Source organism: Melanerpes formicivorus, unplaced genomic scaffold (assembly GCF_026170545.1).
Source record: "Melanerpes formicivorus ecotype bairdi unplaced genomic scaffold, bMelFor1.0.p_v2 SCAF_27, whole genome shotgun sequence".
NCBI lineage: Eukaryota > Metazoa > Chordata > Aves > Piciformes > Picidae > Melanerpes > Melanerpes formicivorus.
In genome coordinates, this window is record NW_027142379.1 from 9,146,803 (window position 1) to 9,170,675 (window position 23,873).

The 23,873-nt window shown below is 42.0% G+C and overlaps 1 protein-coding gene across 3 annotated transcripts in view; it reads right to left on the reverse strand.

Moving 5' to 3' along the window:
* INPP4B (inositol polyphosphate-4-phosphatase type II B) overlaps positions 1 to 23,873 on the reverse strand; it is a 339,838-nt gene that overhangs the window by 217,101 nt on the left and 98,864 nt on the right. For all 3 annotated transcript variants that reach the window (XM_068154053.1, XM_068154054.1, XM_068154052.1), the window contains exon 3: positions 9,693 to 9,777. In XM_068154053.1, the coding sequence (XP_068010154.1) occupies positions 9,693 to 9,777 (85 nt within the window). The remainder of the gene's footprint in view (positions 1 to 9,692; positions 9,778 to 23,873) is intronic.

Here is a 23,873-nt window from a genome sequence, read left to right on the forward strand (position 1 = left end):
TTCTTTCTGCTCTTTGTTTTTAAATGTAAATAGGAACCTGTCTTGAAATATCCTACCACTATCTAGATAAAAAAAAAACATCTGCTTTGGGAGAAAATAAACATTTTGCAATTGAAATCATGCTATTTATATTTACCTCTTAGCTGTGGAAATCAGCCTGGCAAGCACAAAAGGCATACTGAATCACTCCTAATGTGCATGGAAGCAGGGATGGAGAGTGAAATGCAGTTGGAGTGGGCATAATTCACTGTATTCTGATCTAACAGGTGCCAGTTTTGAGATCTGGAAATTCATGCTAAACTATCACTTCAAAACACTACAGCCTGCTATATTTAGATCTCTGGAGTACTCTGACAGCTAAGCTATATTCTGAAAGGCAGATGAAAATACCTGAGAAATATTCATCACTGCAAAAGTAGAAAGTTTTATTTTGCTGAGGCAACAGTTGGGAAGTTAAATATTTCCCAACCTGTTTCAAGGCATGTCATGCTTACGTACAAGTTCACATACCAGAAGAAACACAATGTCCAAAACTCCCATTGGAAAAAATATCTGCTCCAATAAGGGAGCACACAGGTTTATTTATACAATAACAATCATAATCTCTTTGCTCTTCTCTCCCAGATTGTTATGGTGACTATTATGTCAGCTGCATACACTAAACCGTAACAAGCTCAGAAAGCTAATTCCAAGTGTCAGCAGGGACAAAACTCAGTTTTCTTCTCATAGTGACTTGTTTCAGGTAACAGACCCACAGATGTAATGAAGGCTTCAAATGAGTGGCAGACATCAGCAGAGTCATATTTGTCCTGAAACATCCTAAAGGCAGAAATATTTCATGGGTGGAGAAAAGCACTTAATATACTTTACAGGGGAGTTACTGTAGAAAATACAAGTACAGAAGCAGCTTTTGTTATGCTGTTACTGCTGAAATGCAGTAGCATGAGTGAGTTTGGGGAAAAAACGTCCTGATCTTTTGAGGATGTTTACTGCAGACTTCAACACCACCAGTTCTTCGTAGCATAAGTGTTCCGAGTTCTACTGATAGAACAAGAGAACGAGGAACACAGAACACTTTCTTAGTATTGTATCTCTTGGAATCTGCAATAGTAGCACATCTTGGTGCTGGATATCCCCAGAGTGTTTCAAGATCACTGGCACAACCTCAAGGAAGACATTCACACAGTTGAATGCAATGCTTTTCTTTGAAAAACATTCAACATACTAGCACAAAAATTTGAAGCAAAACAATTAGTCGTATCTTTATCTCTTCTTCTTGAGCTGAAGGTCTACGCAGGTGCAAAACCCAACACAAAACCTTTTGATGGCTTACATAAACTAACCAAACAACCCACCCTGCAAAAAACCAACCAAAGGAAAAAAAACACAAACAGAAAGGGGAAGATCACAGATGCTGAGATGAGACCCTGGGATATCGATGAAACCTGCAGTTACCTGACAGATATGTACAAAGGTGTGGTAAGGACAAGCATTAGTTGAAATCACTACCTAAACCAACATTCTACAAAGCTTTCTCCTCAGCTCTTCCCAAGAGATCTCATTTGTTTCCTGGAATCCAGAAGAGTGCTTAAAAGCAGGACCACCACTACTATACTACTTAGATTATTACAAGGGCAAATCTAAAGATGTCAGACATGCTCTTCATATTTACCATTAAACTCTAGTCTGCAGTAAACCACCAGCTACCAAAACAGTTTGTCTCTCTCTATTATAGTTCAGTTTTGAACTAACCAGTTGAAAATAAATGAATGGTCAGAGCTACCAGCCTCAGAAGGGTTAAAAAGGAAAGAAATTAAGAGGATGGGGGGAAAAGAAAAAAGAAAAGGGGGACAAAAAAACCCACACCACAAAAGGCCAAGTGTTACTAATTCTAATGCATGAAGTGGTCTCCAAATATTAGCACTTAGCTACTTAGATAACGCATCTGGCACTTGCATAATGCTACAAAAGCAAGCCCACGCCCAGGCTCCACTGTCCTGTGGGAATAGATTCTGTAGCATAACATTCAGTGTTTGCTCTACAGCAAGTAGATGTAGGACTTGGAACTACACAAATTTGTATCCCTTGGGCCAATACTGTACACAAACCTTGAAGGAAAGTTTTGTAGCCTGGAAAGTGCCCAACTTCCACAGCACAGAACTGTGTTGAAGCGTTAAATCCTTGACTTCCCATCCCTCGACACACATAGTAGAGACATCACTTAGATTGAGATTACAGAAAGCTAATATGGTCCAGTGGCTAGACTGCTTCAGGCACCTTCTTAAGTGGAAATGTCTCACCAGCAAGTGCTCAGTAGCTCTTCCAAGCACCTTGAGCACCTTGCTGCTTCTCCTTATTTCAGAGTGTCAGTTGTAGGCAAGAGCTGAGGAGAATGTGGAAGGCATAGCAATTCACAGAGCCTTTTCTGATCAGGGGTCTGTTCACCAACAGTTCTTACTGAAGTTTGATCTCAGCAACACTCTCCCAAAGAGCCCAGCACACAAAGTTATGGTTCCATAGGACTTCTGCTGCTCAAAGAAAGATTTCAACCCCTGTGCTCAAACAGAACTGCTGTCAAATAAAGGAAATAGCACATAGAGAAGCCAAAATACTCCCCAGCAGCATTAAAAGACTTTTGTACTCTAACTTATCTGAAGTCAGAGAAGTATTTTGGTGTTAGTTCCATGATCTTCAGGTTAACTTTTCTTTGTTCCCATTACTTCATAATAATATTTACATCTCCCACATTTTTCAGCTGAAGAACAGCAAATGCCTCCTCCTTGCAAGTACTTTGATATTCCAGTTGTTTTAAAAATCAAAACAAATACCTTGTTAAAAATCTTTATGATGTTCATCTTACTTTTTGAAGTGTACTTGATCGTAAATTTAATCACAATCCTTTACACACAAACCTGGGCTTCTGTGAACTCAGTCACCAAAAAAGTGTAGGCAGTTAGAGCTGGCAATAAAAATTGGAGTCTTCTCAAGGTACCCAGTTTAATGGAAAGGTTTATAAAACAGAAAATAACAGCACACGTTTCCAAGGGTAGGGAGGAAACACTTCCACTGCAAGGCTTTTTGTTATTAAGCTTTCACTAAATATATATAAAAGTTACTGATACTCCATGGCTAGCTTCACAGAATCACCAAGGTTGGAAGAGACCTCAGAGATCATTAAGTCCAACTTTTCACCACAGACCTCATGACTAAACCATGGCACCAAGTGCTGCATCCAATTCCCTCTTGAACACCTCCAGGGATGGGGACTCCACCACCTCCCTGGGCAGCCCATTCCAATGATGAATGACTCTCTCGGTAAAGAACTTTCTCCTAACCTCGACCTTAAACTTCCCCTGGCACAGCTTGAGACTGTGTCCTCTCGTTCTGGTGCTGGTTGCCTGGGAGAAGAGACCAACCCCCTCCTGGCTACAACCTCCCTTCAGGTAGTTGTAGACAGCAAGAAGGTCTCCCCTGAGCTTCCTCTTCTCCAGGCTAAACAATCCCAGCTCCCTCAGCCTCTCCTCACAGGGCTGTGCTCAAGGCCTCTCCCCAGCCTCGTTGCCCTTCTCTGGACACGTTCAAGTGTCTCAATGTCCTTCTTAAACCGAGGGCCCCAGAACTGGACACAGTACCCATGGTGTGGCCTAACCAGTGCTGAGTACAGGGGTATAATGACTTCCCTGCTCCTGCTGGCCACACTATTCTTGATGCCTGCCAGGATGCCATTGGCCTTCTTGGCCACCTGGGCACACTGCTGGCTCACTGATTGCAGTTAGAAGCATAAAGTCACACTGCATAGGGTAAAAAAGAAACCTACTGTCAGGATTTAAATAAAAACACATAAGAACACCACAGTTCATGTCCAGGATGACAGTGATTCTTTAGAAAAAGAGAGCTTTTTTTCCTTCCTGTGGTAAGATTCAGAGAGTTCAACAAGGTTAAAGGTTGTCTCTCTCTTCGCACACTAAGAAAAAGTAATCCTCAGTTGCTACCTCAACGATGGAAAATGGTTGAGAATATCAATGAGCCACTGCCACTCTAAAACAGAAAGCACCACCACAGCTAACCAACACATGCTGTAACAAAAGCAGAATGGAAGCTTTGATACGTAAATTATATCCGCAGGATATTTCTAATACAGACATCAGAGGCTTTTAATTCACAAAGCCAACTGAATTCTATAGGCTGTTGCATTTCATGTTCAAATTAGTAGTGATGAAATCATCCTATGCTTACTCATGATGCTATGTTAATCTTCCTTTGAAAGCTAAAGTTTCAATGAAAGATAAAGAATTTAATTAAAACCTTTATCTTCAACCTCAGTTGGGTTTTTGGTTTGGGGTTTGGTTTTTTTCCCAATTATTATTATTTTCCTATGCTGGAATAAACTTATTTAAGTTACCACTATAAATCTCCATTCATCTTACCACAGAAGCCTACAGAGAGCCTGGGGTATTTGAAATTAATACAGGGAGGTAACCCAGGTTGACTACTGCAGTACAAAACTTGGCTGCTTTAACTACCTGCAGGCTTTCATACATGCCACATGGCTTCTCCCCTCTCATTAAGTCAATACCACACCTATGCTGGAAGCAAGGCAGACCACACATAAAATTAATTACCACAATGGCATCTCCAGATCACTGAACAGAAACACTGCAGTATTCAAGGAAATTAGTAAGTCACTGGCTGGACCATCAACCCACCTTAAAAAAAGGCAAGTTTTGGACATCTTGACTCTCTGCCCAGGTCTGCACACGGCTCAGTTATTCCATCTCTAGGATTGGGAGTGATACTGACCTGCTTTTCCAAGCCATTACTACTGAAGGAAATAAAAAGTTCCACAAGAAGTGGCTTACACACTACAAGAGGCCAAAGGGTCTTCCTGTATGCAGACCTATTTGGTTTTACCCAGTGCACCTCAATGCATTTCAGACGACTGGGACTTTTCCTCAAAAGCTCTGTCTTCTCCCTTTGTTCTTTCCCTTCCTCCTCACACCTCACCAGCCCTACCTGCATGTTAGAGCTCTTCTCTTCCTAGTTCTCACTAAGGGCCACACAGAGTAATGCAATTAATACAGTCTTAAAGGAATCTCTTATCCTGAAAAATTAATTTACAGGTCAAGAGAAGGCAGTCCTTGAACACTGTCTCTCACATCTGCTTTCATGTCAGTGTGTTAGTGCCGCCTCAGTTCATTCCCAGTTTTGTCTTGCACATCATGGAGAAAAGGAAGCAGAAAACTCTTTGCTCTCACACGCAGGAGGCTCTATACAGCACAGTGCTCAACATCGGATTGCTCCTGGGACAGGTTCAAACATCTAGCCACACAAGCCTGTTTGACATAAACATACCAGTGACCAAAATCTACCAACACCAACAACTTTTTGCACCCTACTGCCTAACTCTTTTGCATTTTCTGCTCACTGACATATCTGGGAAGAGGACAAAACAAAGAGAAATGCATGACAAATTTATCATAGTGTGTTGACCTTGGCTGGCTGCCAGTCACCTTCCAAAGGGCTGAAAGAGAACCACAGCAGCAGCTCATGGATCAAGACGAAGATGGCAGAACACTTACCAATTACCATCATGGGCAAAAGAGAGTCATCTTAAGGGAAAAGTAACTTATTTACTGCAAATGAAAAGAGTAGTGACTAGGGAGTAATAAAGACCTTTCCTCCCCTCCACTCCTCCCTCTTCCCCAAGATTGACTTCAATCCCAACTCCTGTACCTTCCCCACACTCCAAGCAGCATGGAGACTTGCAGGCTGAGGTGAATACAGTCAACCTAGAAGAGCTACTTTCTAATAGTTCTCTCTCCTTTCCACACCTTACCCTGGCTGTGTCACGATCTCTACATGCTGCAAAGATATACCTGCTCTGCTGGGATGTCTCCAGAAGCTGCAAGGAAAGTTCTGCTTGGGTGTTTGGAGCACCTCCTCCCCACCATCTGCTCTCACTCTGCAGCTTACAGGGCTCTTTCTGACACTTTCCCCCCCTTTCTCCTCACTGCTGGGCAATCTTTTAAGCTTTCTGAAAAACACCATTCCTGGAGTGCCACATCAGGGCTGAAGGGCTGAGCTGTGCCCTGCAGTGGGTTGGTTGGAGCCAGCCAAGTCCAGCACAGGCAGGCTAAGACTCTCCTCACAGAGGCCTCCCTGCCATGCCAGCTGCTGGGCACACAAACCTTTATGAGGGTTTCCACAGCCCAGCAAAGACATAAATAGCTAATATATATATATATGTGTCTGGTGAGGCCTGTGTTGTACAAGACATGAGCTTAGACAGTATGAACACAGTGGCTGTCACTGAGAAGAACCCAAGGCAAGGCAGCTAACACTGCCTTGCCCAAACTGTTCAAGTGCACAGCAGCAGCTTCCAGGTTTAAGATCTTTTTTAGAAGAAAGGGATTTCAGGAGAGAATTCCATGTGTATGAACTGCCACATTTAATCAGATCCATCTCATACCAGATTCATTTCACATCTCTGCTCTGCTAATAGCAACTAGTTGATGTTACAAGAGCATGCAAGCAACCAGCAACACACAAAGTAATAGTTCACCTAACAAATCCTTCAGCTCCCTTTCATGGTCCACTCACAAACCTTCTGAGCTAGGTGGATTTGACAGCACAGTACTCAAAGCCCTGGCAGGATTATCTGCTGCAACTGCTTAACCTCTTCTGTGTTTCAGTTCCCACATTACTCAAAGGCATTGATCAGCTCCAAAACTTCACTAGATGTTGCTGGAAATTGTGCTTAATTTTCCCTCTGTTTTACTCCACCATCCTTTAATATGGTCTCTTGTTAGATACCCCATTTCAACTCCATTTCTCACTCTTACTCATGTCTCCCCAGATTCAGCCCACCACTCAGAGAAAGATGGAAAGTTAAACAAAAGCTCACACCAAACTCCATCCTCATGTTTCCAACTTCAATCTCCAGATGATTTTCTTCACTTTGCAGCCTACAAGATGAAGGAAAAAATCCCTTCACAGCCACACCACAAGTTAAATCTCTCAGATCAACTCTGAGTCCTTCCTTGGAGCTTCTGCTGTGTTCTGGCACAGCTCTCCTCCATCTGTTCCATAAGGCATTTGACATTGTGAGCAGGTACATCCTCCTATCCTGCTTCTACCTGCATCTTTTAAAGTCCCAGAAATGTTCCATCTTTTTCTGTCTCTTAATGACCAATGGATATATTCTTCTGACAACACAGCCAGTTTTTCATGATTGAAGCCCCCATTGACAAGATCTCTCTTCTTAGTTAGTGAGTATTGCTTTCTTCCCCCATTTTGTCTTCTGAACTTTGTTCTCTCTTATAGTACATGGGTTATTATTTCACTTCTTATGGTATTTTATCCTCACACAGTATACAGTACATCATCTTCATTTGTCTTCAGCTGTGTTCTAATACCCTATTATAGTCTGGCTTTCTTATTTTCTTTCCCCATCCAACAAATCATCACTCATGATGTTGTCCTTGTTCTCCAGCTCAGGAAAACTGCCAAGTTTGAAACCCATTTCTCCTCTACTACCTGTCTGTCTCTTCCTCTATCTTCTGTTGCACTGCTTCAGTCACACCCCAGGCATTCATCATCATTTCCTGGCTTTCCATATCTGGAGTTTTCTGTACTGTTTCTTCTTTTCTCCTTGAATATGTGTTTAGAGGCTGATCAGAATGCCACCCTTGCCTCTAGCCACACTACTGACCTTCAGAAACTTTCTTTTGAAAAGTCTGCCTCCTGGCAAGCTATTTCTGTTCCTCACCATTCAAGCATATTTCTTCCTCCACACATATTCACAAGTCTCTTTTTCTCCACAAGCAGCCTGAATGCTCAGTATTCATCGTTGTCTACTTCATCAGCTTCTGGACTTAAAATGTGTGAGTCTCTCTGCCACAGAAACCATCCTGTTTGCAAGCTTCAAAGTTAACTGAGAGAGTTCTGTCAGCAATTACAACTGTATTCTTGCTTCAGTTCAGCTAGGCAGAATTATGTTCAGGAGTTGTAAAAAGCACGAGAAGAAAAGTGACATGACTGCATTTATACTGAAACTGTCGCATTGCCACCTCATAAAGCTGATGACTTCAATCGATGAATTGAATTCAACTCAACAGAAGTCTCAATTTAAGAGTCAGTGGTAATCATTCAGCTGTTACAGTCAGGCAAAACAACGCTTCCAAACCCAGAAAGAAGCCCTCAACATCAGGCATAAACCATAATATTTCATTCTGGTCCTAACAATGGATAATTTGAGCTACTAGAAGAGACTGGATGGGGCGCTTGGTGCCGTGGTTCAGTAGATTAGATAGTGTTGGATGATAGGTTGGACTCAATCACAGAATCACCAAGGTTGGAAGAGACCTCAAAGATCATCAAGTCCAACTTGTCACCACAGACCCCAGGACTAAACCATGGTACCAAATGCCACATCCAATCCCCTCTTGTCTCAAAGGTCTTCCCTAACCTGATTAACTCTATTCTACTCCCCAGAACATGACACAGAAATGGATGAAGCCCGCGAGGAATACATTTTAAGTCACTGCCTTCTCAAATGTGACTAAACACTAAGAACCACTTCAGCAGGTGATGATATGTCAGCATCATTAACACAACTGAAGATTCTGATAAATAGTGGAAACTTCTATTAAGCTTAAAGCTGTCCAACCCACAAATGCAGCATAACCATTTTTCCCCAGTAGCTAATCTTACTAGCCTGCCAAAACTGCTCTTGGACCATTACAGTTAACATCAAAAAGACAAATGGATCCAAGGGCTTCAAAACTCTGCACTGGTATCAGAAGGAATCCCCCTCAACACATTTCTAATACAGTGGCTATTGGAGTTGCTCCTGCAGAGAATACTAGGTCAGCATTTTCTCCAATTAAAATCTTTCAACTACAATATTTTTTCTACAAAGTAACTTTTATTTTTCCTACCGCTTTTAACAGTTTTAGAATAAACCTTTATTAGAATAAACCAAACCAGGTTGGAAGAGACCTTCAAGATCATCGTGTCCAACCCATCAACCAATCCAACCCACCCAAACAGCTAACCCATGGCACCAAGCACCCCATCAAGTCTCCTTCTGAACACCTTCAATGACGGCGACTCCACCACCTCCCCGGGCAACCCATTCCATAGCGCAATCACTCTTTCTGTATAGATATTTTATTAATAAAGAGCTGATAAGGAGGTGAAGAAAAAAAACCACAAAACCCCAAACAAGAGGAAAACCTCATTTAATAGGGATTTTGGCAATGGGCTGCCCAGGGAGGTAGTAGAGTCCCCATCCCTGGAGGTGTTCAAGAGGGGATTGGATGTGGCACTTGCTGCCATGGTTTAGTCGTGAGGTCTGTGGTGACAGGCTGGACTCGATCTTTGAGGTCTCTTCCAACCTGGGTGATTCTGTGACTAACCATTTAAGAATAAGAAGAACTGGCTATGCATCAACATGAAGCACCATTGTACACAATACCCAACACACCAGAACTTCAAAGTTTTATTTATTGTCAGAGGAAGAAGATGCTTAAACTCAGTATTTGGATGTAAGCATCTAACAGAAACCAGGCTGTATTTTAGCTAAGTTCCAGCAAAGTTTCAGTGTCTAAGTAGTTGGTTTTTTTGTTGTTCTCATTGTTGACCAAAATAAAAAATTCAACACTGAACATATTGAGCTACAGGTTACTTACTGAGAACTATTGAAACATCTGCTTTACTCCTGAACTCCACAACCCAGCATCGTTCCAGGATTACCACTTCGGAGGCTTCAGAACCCTGTGAGACATAAAGATGACAAAACATTAGGATTTGGAACCTGACTGGGAAGTCCTTCTGTTTGGCTGCTCACAGCCAACGCAACATGTGGACATAAAGACAACAAAACATAATAATCACTAGGCAGATGGATACAGGCATTCTTTAATTACCTATCTGTGCCATCCTACTTCAACTTAATGAGCTATTATGGGAATAAACTGTTAGAAACGACCATGCAGGAAAGGAAGAGAAAAGAAATTCAGCAGTTAGGTGTTTGCATATTGTATGTATTTAAAAGTTTAGGTGTCACCTGATTCCTAGGCAAACCAGGAAAGCCCAGCTCCTTCCAACTTCCATATTTAACTAATAAAGCTGAATCAAAGGTTGGATTCTACTCAAAGACTAAGATAGTTCCAAGTGAGCAAAAGCACACACAGCCTTACAGGAGGCAGTTCTCTTCAATGCTTAATTAAAAGGCATTTCTATATGATCACTTGAAACTTCCAATCTTGTCTCTGGCTATGCAATTCAAATGAAGTGACACAGAGCTATTTCAGAGTGCAAATGATATGAATGACCACTATCATTTTTATGGAGTACTCTGCAGAGGGGACACAGACTCGTTCAGCAAGTGTGACTTGTTCAGGAAAGTGAAGCTATCAGTCACTCCCTCAGAATTTATCTTTTTTTTTTCCATTAAAACTTTTATTATCCATTTTTTAATCACCCAACACCTTTAGAACACACCCCCATACACTTCTTCATTGCAGGTTCCTAACATGAACATCACAGGGCACATTCTCTACTTCACTGAGAATATGCAACAATGAATCATAGAATGGTTTGGGTTGGAAGGGACCTCTAAAGGCCATCTAGTTCAATTACCCTGCATTCAGCAGGGACATCCTCCACTAGAGCAGGCTGCTCAACAAGTCTGACCTTAAATATCTTCAGGGACAGGACCTCCAATACATCCCTGGGCAACTTGTTCCAGTGTTTCACGACACTTGGGATAAAGACCTTGTTTTTAACATCCAGTCTAAATCTACTCTTCTCTAAGTCAAGCCTAATAAAAGTTGTCTTTCCCGAAGGAGAGCGAGAGGATGGTGAATGGGTGTGATAATACGGCTGCTACCTTGTGCCATGCCAAAGGTCTGCAACACATAGGCAACATAGAATGGTGTTAACAGCCTAGTGGTTACCTAACTAGCTCTAACACCAATATCAACAAGGTCCTAGCAACATTAAAAATGGCAAAAGCTGTGCGACTTGCCTACAATCCTGAGTTTTTACAGCTTCCCCAGCACTGGCAAATGAGCTAGTCACATACTAGCTCAATAATGTCTGCATGTGCTCAGGCTGTGCTTTTGACTGCACTATGCACATCACCACTTACATTTGCTGTTTCGGTGTTAGCACAGATAAGGTTCATCACTCTGCAATTAAAGCACAGCTTTTATATGTATATGAACAAGGAAAAAATAAAAAGCAACAGAATTAGTCAGGATAATTTCATTCACAAATAGAAAAGCTAATAGTCTTCAACTTATTTCAATGTATTTCTACAGCAATGTGCCCATTACCAAATAGAGCAAAATACCCTCTTCTAATTTTAAGGTATTAGCAAATGACTGCCTGCCACACACAAGCATGGTTTGCAGAATTAAAACCGCCCCTTTAAATGTTGGCAAGCAGTACTCAACAACCTCCGACCCAAGCTGCGTGCTAAGGAACAATATGCTCCCCAGCAATCTGATGAGGTGCTTCAATTATTCCAGAGAGGCTATAACCTGGTAGTTCACTGCAACCACCTTCACAAACTGCCAGCTCACTGAAAGATGCTCTAATCATCTTTTTCAAAAGAGGCCCTACCCACTGTGATTAATCCATCAAGTAATGCTACCAGATACCAACTTCAAGCTGCCAATGCAATACGCTAATCCCCATTCATGCTGGAAGATGTTGACTTACATCACTGAACAAGTCCTGCAGAACAGACAAGTCCTTTTCACAGGCTATTACCTTTTGACAAATGTGAATACCTAACCAACAGTCATTTCCTTTTCAGTTTCCAAGTGCATTAGTAGTAATAACAATCATAACAGCACACCAATACACGTTCACTTAACGCACAGCCCACACTCGGTTTATTACACACAAGCATAATTAAAAAAATACAATTAAGCTTTCTACAGTCCACACACAGCTCAAAGGAACCTCATATTACCATTCCTGCCCTGAAACATTTAGAATAGAATAGAATAAACCAGGTTGGAAGAGACCTTCAAGATCATCGCGTCCAACCTATCATCCAACACCACCTAATCAACTAACCCATGTAACCAAGCACCCTGTCAAGTCTCCTCCTGAACACCTCCAGTGACGGCGACTCCACCACTTCCCCGGGCAGTCCATTCCAGTGGGCAATCACACTCTCTGTGTAAAACTTCCTCCTGACCTCCAGCCTGAACTTCCCCTGGCGCAGCCTGAGACTGTGTCCTCTTGTTCTGGTGCTGGCTGCCTGGGAGAAGAGACCAACCTCTGCCTGTTTACAACCCCCCTTCAGGTAGTTGTAGAGAGCAATAAGGTCACCTCTGAGTCTCCTCCTCTCCAGGCTAAACAGCCCCAGCTCCCTCAGTCTCTCCTCATAGGGCTGTGTTCCAAGCCCCTCACCAACTTTGTTGCCCTTCTCTGGACTCATTCCAGCAAGTCAACCTCCTTCCTAAACTGAGGGGCCCAGAACTGGTCACAGTACTCGAGGTGTGGCCTAACCAATGCAGTGTACAGGGGCAGAATGACCTCCCTGCTCCTGCTGGCCACATTGTTCTTAATGCAGGCCAGGATGCCATTGGCCCTCCTGGCCACACTGCAGGCTCATGTTCAGCCTACCATCAACCAGCAACCCCAGGTCCCTCTCTGCCTGGCTGCTCTCCAGCCACTCTGACCCCAGCCTGTAGCTCTGCCTGGGGTTGTTGTGGCCAATGTGCAGAACCTGGCACTTGGATGTGTTAAATCTCATGCCGTTGGACTCTGCCCAACAACATGAACCAATTCTTATCTGAACTGCATGTGATTATGTTTTTCAGAGGTGTATTTTGTTGCAAGACTCCAGTTGTGTGTCACAACACATACCTTGGATAATACACCTTGGTAAAAAAAGAGAGTTTCACTCTTTGTTCTAACATTTTTTTGGCTGTCATTAAAAAAAAAGAATGCATTATTAACCTCTAGCCTTATTCCTAAAAAAAAACTTAAATTAAGAATTAAATATTAAATGAGGTATGACAGCTTCATTACAACTTTCAGCAGTACCAGAGAACTCAGGAAGGCAGAACACAAACACGTTATAGCAGCAAGTATCACGTGCTTGCAAAATGCACTCTCTGTGGGTATTTAACAGGGGACAACAGAGGATGTTTCTTTCCACTGCTAAGAATTCTGCCAGTTTTTACCATTTTATTGCAAGTCCCACAGCATCTGGCATAACTTTCAGTAACTCTCAGTTCCTAGAGCCACGATATCAAAAGCTTTCTAAAGATCTTTTTTGGTGGTTTTAAAAAGGTATGCATGATTTTTAAGGGAAACTCCTCATTTCCCAGGGTCATACCTCCATCAATCCACCCTTGTGAAAGAAATACAATCACAATTTCCTTGCTGAAGATAATTTGAGTCAGAAGACCTTGCTTATCTGTCATTAAAGAAAATAAAGGCTTATGTGAAACAAATGATTACATAAATTAACCACTTCCTTCAGGAACCCAAGTGCTAGGAAGGATGGGAAGACCACCAGCTGCTCCTTGTGGACAAATTCACTGCCAGGGTCATTGTGCCTCAATGATGTAGGGATGCATTCTTCTGAAATCTTTCTGGAAGTTAATTTTATTTTCTGCTACAGGAAGAGTTGACTAACACCAGGGAGCAAGTTTCTCCTCATACATAGGATGCATAAATTAAGTTTACTGGTAGCCACCACATTATGATTTCCTTTTAAGCAACTATTTCCAGTTGTGAGTAAACTATTAAAAAATACAAATACATTTAATACACCAATGGATGCATCCTTGCACTCCTACATGAGAACAGAAGTCCTGCCTGAGTGGTTAACAAGATTTATTTGGTCAATTCTATTCAGTACCAATTTCAGCCCAAACAATATCATGCTGGCGAGACCCAGTTAGAAGGAGCATCATATTCAACGCTAGAACAGTTCTGGCTATTTGACTCTAACATGGGAGAAAGTGTGAAAATAGAAACATTTCAAGCATCAGTAGCCAGGCCCAAATTGATCTGAATGAGAGCACCAGGGAACCACTGGAATGGGACCAAGAGTCAGTGTCCTGCTTGCAGTGAGAGCTGTGGAGGGAATGTATTTCAGTATGCCAGCAAAAATCATAGCATCATTTAGGCTGAAAGAGACCTTCAAGATCATTGAGTCCAACTGTTAACTCTACCATGTCTGGTGCTAAACCATGTCTGTAAGCACCATGTCTACATGTCTTTTGAATATCTCAGGGATGATGATTCAACCATTTCTCTGGGCAGCCTGTTACAGAGCTTGACAACCCTGTAAGTGAATAATTCTTTATTTAGAACTCCCCTGATACAACCTGAGGCCATTTCATTCCATTGGCCTGTCAATTACTATTCGGAAGAACAGACTAACACCTGCCTTGCTACAACCTCCTGGCAGGAAGTCGTAGAGAGTGAGAAATCTCCCCTCAGCCTCCTTTCCTCCAGGCTAAATGACCCTCATTCCCTCAGCCACACCTCAACAAGAGCTGTTCTCCAGACCATTCACCAACTTTGTGTCTTCTGGATTTGCTCCAGCACTTCAATGACTTACTTTCAGTGAGTCTTAAATCTGGGGACGAATAACCCCCTGCACCAGTATAGGTAAGGGGTCGACCTACTGGAAAGCAGAACCAGGGAGAAGGACCTGGAATACCACTGGACAACAAGTTTAACCACGAACCAGCAGTGTACTCTTGTGGCCAGGAAGGTCAATACTGCCGAGTCCAGTCTAGGATTTCCCCAGTGTCTGCTCACAGCACCAGTAGTGACGATGATGTAATTGCCATGGGGGAGGGGGTTGGATACTGGTTTTGTAGATACTTGTCTCTCTTCCAGTATTTATTAAAGCTGGTTTAGTTTTCCAGTCCATCAGTCTCTCTCCCTTATTCTCTTTCTCTTGCTCTCAGGAAGGAAGAGGGGTTAATAGAGAGCATCTGTCACTCAGCAAGTAGCCAACCCAGCCCTAACCCTTGCCAGCACTGCAAAGATAACTTCTACCCTTCTGACTCCTTGGTCTGCCCATACTGAGGTTCACTGTTGTATGAAACTAAGCTATGACTTCCCAGCCTGAGATTTAATATTCTACACAGTGCTTTTGAAAGAAGCAAACAGAGTAATTTTCAAGACTCTCAAGACTCAGTGTGCTAAGAGATGGGTGTTGCGTGATGAGCTACAATCCCTATGAAGATCAAAAGAATTACTGGCAGACCTGTAAACTGTCTCCAGGTGGCCCTTGCCCAACTTCTAAACAGAGAACCAAGTAAGACAAAGCTTTTAATTCATTTTTAAGCTTCTTGACTTTAACTTCTTTGCTTCATTTTAGCATTTGTTTGTCCTCCCTTTATTTGCAGCTCAAGAAGCAGCAGCCCTCCAGATCACTCCCAAACTCAAAGGGACCTAACAAGCCCTGCCTTTAACCTGCCCTGGACTAGGCATGCCTGTGTCTTTGTAAGAACAGTAAAATTAGGCCCTTTATACACCATATGTATTTCTGCTCTATTTTATGTTTGAGGAAACACAGAACAAAAAAACCTAGACCACAAAAACCCAGACCTGCTATAGCTATGGAAAGAAAGGTGAGGTGTTTCTTTTTCTCCCAGAGAAACTTCTCTTCCTTTATCCCCTTACAACCAGTAAGTCACTGAGCATAAAAGGCAGAGAGCAGTAATTCATGAGTAGGCACCCAAAGAAAAATATATCTGAGTTATAAGCTCTCAGTGTAGAAAGTTTACATATCTATGAGGAGAAGGAGCTGTACTAAACCTCAAAGACACCTCCCTTCTCTCCCAATCAATAACATCATTTTGTTTCAGGCATGGTGCTGACTTTTTGATCTCCAGGACTGCATCTCAGGAAGCCTTCCACTAAACAAGACCTAGTGAAGTATTCATGTGATGCATTGGAGAAGGTTGATGCTTGGGAATTAGAAGACAAACATTGCAAGCAGCAAGAATGATTTGCAGTCAGTTAACTCCCACAGGAAAAGGTGGCATACCACAAATATTAAGCACATCCCATTTTATCCTTAATAATAAAGTCATCTATGTTTTAAAAAACAAAGACCTTGATTCAAAACTGTTTCTTGCTTAACTACTACATTATATATTCCTGTTCTAAGATATTAGTAAAAAAATACAACTAGGTATGAACAAATATAACAGGGGGGGGTGGGAGGGGGTGGAGAAGTACATTCATGAAGACAATTCATTCTTCATTCAGCACAAATTCAGCCAGACATCACTGGAAGGACACTTCTCATAAACTAGTTGCTTCATCTCTAATCTCTCAGGTTATCCTCAAAGGAAACCTAAACATTGCTTCTCAAATATGAGCTTTGGCAAGGAGAATGCAGTTTTACAGGCAACTAAACTGACATAACAGCTAAAATTCATAACTCTGCTAGATGCCACCTAGATAGATCCAATGGGCCATAAAAATGAAAGTTATGGGCTCAGAATGATCTCTCCTTCCACAGCCAAATCCTTGCATCCCACCAGCTATAAACTGCTTGTCTCTTCACCTCCAAGAGGTAACCTCTTTCTCTTCTCTTCTCTTCCCTCTACCAAGACCACCGTGCCTACTCTTCTCCTATCCCCCCTGTTAGGAGTAGACTTTCCTCTCCAAGTAAGTAAAATTGATCCACATTTAACTGACCTCCAAGCAATGATCTTCACCTTCTATCTAGATTTGAATACTGATGTTTTTATTTCAGACCTTGTCAAAGTCATTTGTGATCAAGAGCTTCTCATTTCTCAGCTGTGTCACTTGATCTAATAAACTCCATTGCCTCTATTAGTGATCTTGGCTATGTTCTCACAGCATCACAGATACACCAGCACTATCAATGTTCAGAGTAATAGGCACAGAAAGGAGACAGGACTAATGAGCCCACAGAAATAAATTCTAGGAAAAGTGGTTTTTTAAACAGCTGGGGAAGAAATATCAGTAGGTAAGTTTGTGTGAGTAAGAAGGGTACCTACTTGTTTGAGAGGGCACACTACAGCATGTTTAAGTTCAAGCTGAATTTAGTGACTTGATGTGCAGTGCAAATAAAATTTTCAAAGACACTACCCAAGAGTAGCACTGGGATTTCTGACCTATTTACCAGAAATTCATGAAACAAGTAAATACATGAAAGCAAACTTTTAACTGTACTTAGACCTATCCACCTTCTCTCTGCAAACACAATCTCTTCCTTCTACACTTCATAAAGCATATTTAAGAAACCCACAAAATTCAGCCCCAGCCCAAGACTGCAAACTCCAGCTATGCAATCGCTGTGTGAAGCCAAGAAGAGCATGAAGGACAAAAAAGGCCACCTGCAGAAACTATCAGTCTTTGATACCCTCAGATATTGTGTCAGAAACAGAAGCTATTCAAAGATGTAATAAAACACAGTTTAATCAAACGCAATTATCTACAAACTGCCTGTTGATAACAACAGCAACAGGCCTAAATATTTCTTTATTCATCTATAAATACTCTGTCAGTACATTTTAAGTGCCTTGGTACAATAGTGTAGAAACTGGTCTACAGTACCATGTGCTTCCTATAACCAGCAAGCATAAAATTGATTGTTAAAATTAATGGTAAGTGACAAGCTCTAACATGCATAAAAGCAAATCTTTTCCATGGAATCATAATAAAAGCATTCAAACTACTGATTCAACACAAAGCTATTCATAATTGAACAGAAACACTGAATTACAACTTCCATCTTCTTAAAGCCTTCCCAAAACATGGAGGCTTGGGTCAAAAATTCATCTACTGAAATAACCCAGGGTTTTATACTCATTGGGAAAAGACAGACAAATGATTAGTGCATTTACTTCCACAGACATGGTTAAGTCTATGGCCTTATAAATGACTTTACTACAAGGCTGTGAAGCAGTTCCCCTGAAGAGGTATTTAGCAGGACATTTACAGTGGCACAAGTTTCTGTTTTGAGTTCCAAAGAACTGCTGCTTTTCCTAAACTAGCAGCACTGCATGTAGAGTTACAGTTTTGAGTGAAACCCTGTGGCTCCTATGAAAGAAATCCTGGATTTAAGACAAACAAAACCTCAGAATGAGCAACAACTTTAAACAACCAAAAAGCAACACCCAGCAACAGCAACAAAACAAACACAAAGCATTTAAACAAACAAAACCACCACACAAACACATACAAAGAAACAAAAACCACACCAAACCAAACCCCCAGTCCACCAAAACAACAAAGCACAAAGCTCACACAACAGATTAGTAAAATAAAGGCAAGTAGGTTGCTCAAGGCTTCATCCAATCTAGCTTTAAACACCTCCAGAGAGAGGGAATCCATCACCTTCCTGTGAAACCTGTTCCAGTGTCTCACCATCCTCACTGTAAAGGATCTCTTCCTAACGCCCAGTCTAAATCTGCCCTCTTCAAGCTTAAAGCCTTTCCAAAAAGCAGGTGTCATTTCAGATGTTCAGAAGGTTCACTCAAAAGCTTTTAAGGAATATTTAAAAGACATTAGAGAAAAGAAGAAAAAAAATAGACACGTGTCAACACTTGCGCACATTAAGCAGAGGTTGGACAACTGACCTGGTCATCCTTACTTCAAACATCAATAAGAATTCAGAATAGTCAGTCCTTCATGGAGGTGAAATGAGTTTTCTCTCTAGCCCATTTCCATCAGTCTGTTTAAAGGTCACTTTTACTGAACATTCTTAACAGTAGTTGACAGAAAAGGGAAAAAAAAGGAATCTTCCTCAGTGAAGTATAAGGAAGAAAGAAAAGAATCACAGAGTAAATGTTAACACAGACTCCTAAGACAAACTTGCAAGTCAGCATGCCTTGTTAGAAAGCCTCATCAAAACAGCCCCAAACACCTGTTTCTTTGGACTTCCACCATATGGAACTGGGGGGGGGGGGGGGGGAGGGGGGAGTAAGACTAATTCACAAAGCTATTTTTGACTACTAATTATAAAAAGAATGGCAGATTTCACCATCACTCAAGCAACTCTCCATTTCCTTGCAAATTTGCTCAAACTGTATATACTTTCTACCAAAAATGCTGCCTAGTAAAAGAAAGCAGGGAAGAAAAGAAACATTTTGAAACCTTAGATGCCTTAAAGGACAACAGTATTTCAGACTACTATGACAGAAGAAAAAAAAGAACAGAACTCAGAAAAATATTTATTTTAGCATTATAAAAATATAAACTACACAATACTTGTTGCACTATTCAGTAGTTTGTATTTTTATAATGCTAAAGTAAAGGCACATGGAGCACAGTGTGCATCTATGTCTCCAGTTCTGGAACCCCTATTACAACAGGGATGTGGAGGTGCTGGAACGTGTCCAGAGCAGGGCCACGAGGATGATCAGAGGGCTGGAGCACCTCTCCTGTGAGGACAGACTGAAGGAGTTGGGGCTCTTCAGTCTGGAGAAAAGAAGGCTCCGAGGTGACCTCATTGTGGCCTTCCAGTATCTGAAGGGGGCCTACAGGAAGGCTGGGGAGGGACTTCTCAGGATCTCAGGCAGTGATAGGACTAGAGGGAATGGAATGAAGCTGGAGGTGGGGACATTCAGGCTGGAGGTGAGGAAGAAGATCTTCACTGTGAGAGTGGTGAAGCCCTGGAATGGGTTGTCCAGGGGGATGGTTGAGGCCCCCTCCCTGGAGGTGTTTAAGCCCAGGCTGGATGAGGCTCTGGGCAGCCTGATCTAGTGTGGGGTGTCCCTGCCCATGGCAGGGGGGTTGGAACTAGATGATCCTTGTGGTCCCTTCCAACCCTGACTGATACTATGAAACAAGGAATTCTGCAAGAACAGGGCAAACACATCATCATGCATCTCCAAACATCTACAAGATTTCTTTAAGGACTACTTCAAACATGGATGTTAGCAAGAAGTTCTTCATAGAAACAGAGATCGGCCATTGGAATGTGTTGCCCAGGGAGGTGGTGGAGTCACCATCACTGGAGGTGTTAAGGAAGAGACTGGATGGCTTGGTGCCATGGTTTAATTGATTAGATAGTGTTGGGTGATAGGTTGGACCTGATGATCTCCAAGGTCTTTTCCAACCTGGTTAATTCTATTCTAAACAAATGGCTAATTACATTGAATGGATTTGTTTCCTTCAGTATATTACATTTACCAATACATCCACTTTTACATGCCCTTAAAACTGAGTTTTGTTTTGTTTTTCTGGCATTACCTCCAATTTTATTTCAGACCTTACAGAAGCTCCTCTCATTTGCTGCAGCCCCATGACAACCACCAGAGAAAACAAACATAAAATCCCCCAGTAAAACTTTGTTTTCCAAGTCTGCAGTTCGGAAACACTTGTGAATACACTTGAAAATAGAGAGAAAGCATACACCACTTGTAAGACACACAAAAAAAGAGGCAATGTAGATGACTACAGAGTTCCTACAATGAAACTACAGAGATGCCTTTCATTTTTAATCTCTGAATATTCATGCTTGCCTACAAAGTACAAACAAAACTCTTACAAGAATCCTACCCTAATTTGTAGTAAAAGCTTTAAACCTTTATCACATTTGCTAGGTGGTATTGTGCAACCTCTTTTGGAGAGACCCTTTCTAGATAACTTTACAGCAGATCATCCTCACGGAAAACTGAGCTTTATACACAAATGTACTATGACATTTAACTTGCCCTTCTGCAGTTTCCTCCTTCTTTGGTCACAGAAGACAGCTTCAAGTTTCAGAAACAATTACTTAAAATATTCAATTACAGATAAGAGTAATTAGCTTTCCCCAAAGCATTTTCAGAACAAGATTACAATACGTTCAGAGCTGTTATTAAAAGAAAGGTGCAGCTGAAAGCACTGGATTAAAGATGATGAAGCTACACAGTGTTCTGGAAATGTCAATGTTTATTGCAACATAACAGCCTAGAAACTTTTAGGAGGCAAGTTGAACTTTCATCTGGGCTTCATATTCTGACTTGAAGCCATAATTACTGGTCTCAGAATGAGGAGGGAAACATAATCCCCAGATGCCATAGTTTTAGCACTTACCTCAATGAGCAAATCAAGCATTTCTAATGTACACTGGAAAGTTTGAAGAGCTATTCAGCCACAGTACCCCCCCCACCCCACTGCCAAAAGCAACATGCAACCCTTTTTCCTTACAGACATTGAAGTAAGCAGTAAGCCCATTTCAAAAAGCAGATTCCAGTTTATGTACAACTTTGAATTGTGTGTAAACACAAGGAATGATGTCCACAAGAGACTTCAACTGCACCAGAAATGCCCACCTGCAAATAGATGTGGGTGCGGTGCTAACACATAGCCTTACACAATTGACCTGCTGTGGTTTCAGTAAGATCACGGGAAGTCATTGTGCCCCTGTGCTCTGCATTGGTTAGGCCACACCTTGAGTACTGTGTCCAGTTCTGGGTCCCTCAGTTTAGGAAGGACATCAAGACACTTGAACGTGTCCAGAGAAGGGCAACAAGGCTGGTGAGAGGCCTTGAGCACAAGCCCTATGAGGAGAGGCTGAGGACACAGTCTCAAGCTGCGCCAGGGGAAGTTTAGGCTGGACGTGAGGAGAAAGTTCTTCACGGACAGAGTTATTCATCATTGGAATGGGCTGCCCAGGGAGGTGGTGGAGTCCCCATCCCTGGAGGTGTTCAAGAGGGGATTGGATGTGGCACTTGGTGCCATGGTCTAGTCATGAGGTCTGTGGTGACAGGTTGGACTCGATGATCTTTGAGGTCTCTTCCAACCTTAGTGATACTGTGATTACTCCTTCACCATGCTGCCAAATCCTTCACAGCATTCCACATGCAAAGCAGAGACACCTAGCAGCAAAGTGAAACATTTTAGTTTCTCAAGTTTGTTATTTCTTAGGCTTCCACTTACTATTTTCCAGCTAGAGCAAAAAGGGAGAATGTTTGCCCAAAAATAACTTTTACAAATAGTTCCCTCATTTAACAGCCCCATCACTGCTTTGGCATTTCATCACCCTTAAAAGCCACTTACTGCTTCATATTCCACCTCACTAACTGCTATGCCTTAAACGTTGAATGAAGTATTAGATATTCCCCAGGATACTGATCAAAATGACAGAGCATAAAGGGCAACCCACAATCTAGGGTATAATAAAAGAGCAGCACATTAAAGAATTAGTACAACATTTATACTCAGCTGCATAGAAACCCTGTGAAACTACTTTACAGCATTGACTTCAGTACCCAATATGTCCATCATACCAACACTAATGTAAATGTCAAAGCAGCTAACAGTGACTTTTCAAAGTGCTACAGAAGATGTATGTTTATCATACTGAGATGCTGTAATCACATTTGTTGAGGGCCAAGGGGAACTTAACCAGCTGAGTATCTAAAAGGGAATATACACAATTAGTGAAACCATTTTGTTTTGTCTTGTCCATCCCAGCTACAATTTGGGACATTATGAGCTTGCCAACAGCCCAATAAAATGATGGGGTATGCATAACAACATTGCAGCATCTATATTTTCAGTACTCTTGCTCAATCCACAGTAAATCCCCACCAACCAGGGTGCAGGAATGAGAGCTCTCACATCCGCATTGTGGGGGACCAAAGCAATGCAATGTCCAACTGTGGTCTGATAACTCATTCCTGGAATACAAACCATTCCCTTCTCTTCTGAAATTTTAAATATATGACAAAAATATTTTGTCCCCTGATTGGAACCCTTACAGAACTGTCCTCAATTCCTGGCTTGAGGGAAGCCTGCAGCCACCAGCTCTCTCTACCCACTGAGAAAGTAAGCTCTGGAGCACTGTTTCCATAGAAGGCTTCACAGGTCACAAGTCCTGGTCCCAAGGCCACCTGCATCTCTCTCGAGTTTGGAGCAAAACAATGGATAAATTTGAGCAATGTTGACCTTGTCAGTGAAGTTCTCAACTCAAATTTGTAGGAAGAAAGAACTTAGACTGAGCCAATTTTTGCTCTTGTCACTTTTCCAGAGACTCAAATCCAAACTTAGCCATAAAAAAATAGATAACCATACTTGGTATTCAGTAAAAACTTATAAATAAAGGAGACATCTGTAATTCTGTTCAAATATCCTCATCTCTAAAAGTCTTCTCCCTGCACCAATGTTGCTATAAGTACTTAAGGCCTGAGACAAGTTAAAGAAAAACTTGATAGTCACACTAGTCCTACCTTCTTGCATCCAACAAGCTTAGCACCACTCTGGACATAAGCACAGCAAGGTAAGGCAATGAACCATTGTTACAGAAAGATGAGATCATATGACCATGCAACCAAACTTCAATTTTACTATCTCAGCACATAAAACATACAGAAAATTATCCTGGACATAAATATTAATGAAAATACAAGGAGGAGGGAAAGGAATGGACATAAAAGTAGTAAGGAGAAGTGAACGGCATGAGATTTAACACATCCAAGTGCCAGGTTCTACACTTTGGATACAACAGCCCCATGCAGCACTACAGGCTGGGGTCAGAGTGGCTGGAGAGCGACCAGGCAGAAAGGGACCTGGGAGTGCTGGTTGATAGTAGGCTGAACATGAGCCTGCAGTGTGCCCAGGTGGCCAAGAAGGCCAGTGGCATCCTGGCCTGGATCAGGAACACAGAGTGATTGGCCATTGGAATGTGCTGCCCAGGGAGGTGGTGGAGTCACCATCACCGGAGGTGTTTAGGAGGAGTCTTGATGGGGTGCTTGGTGCCATGGTTTAGTTGATAAGATGGTGTTGGATGATAGATTGGACTCAATGATCTCAAAGGTCTCTTCCAATCTGGTCTGTTCTATTCTAACACTGGTCCAGCGGCTGACAGGAGTATTTGTAGTCAGGGGTGGGGAGGAGGAGGAGGTGTC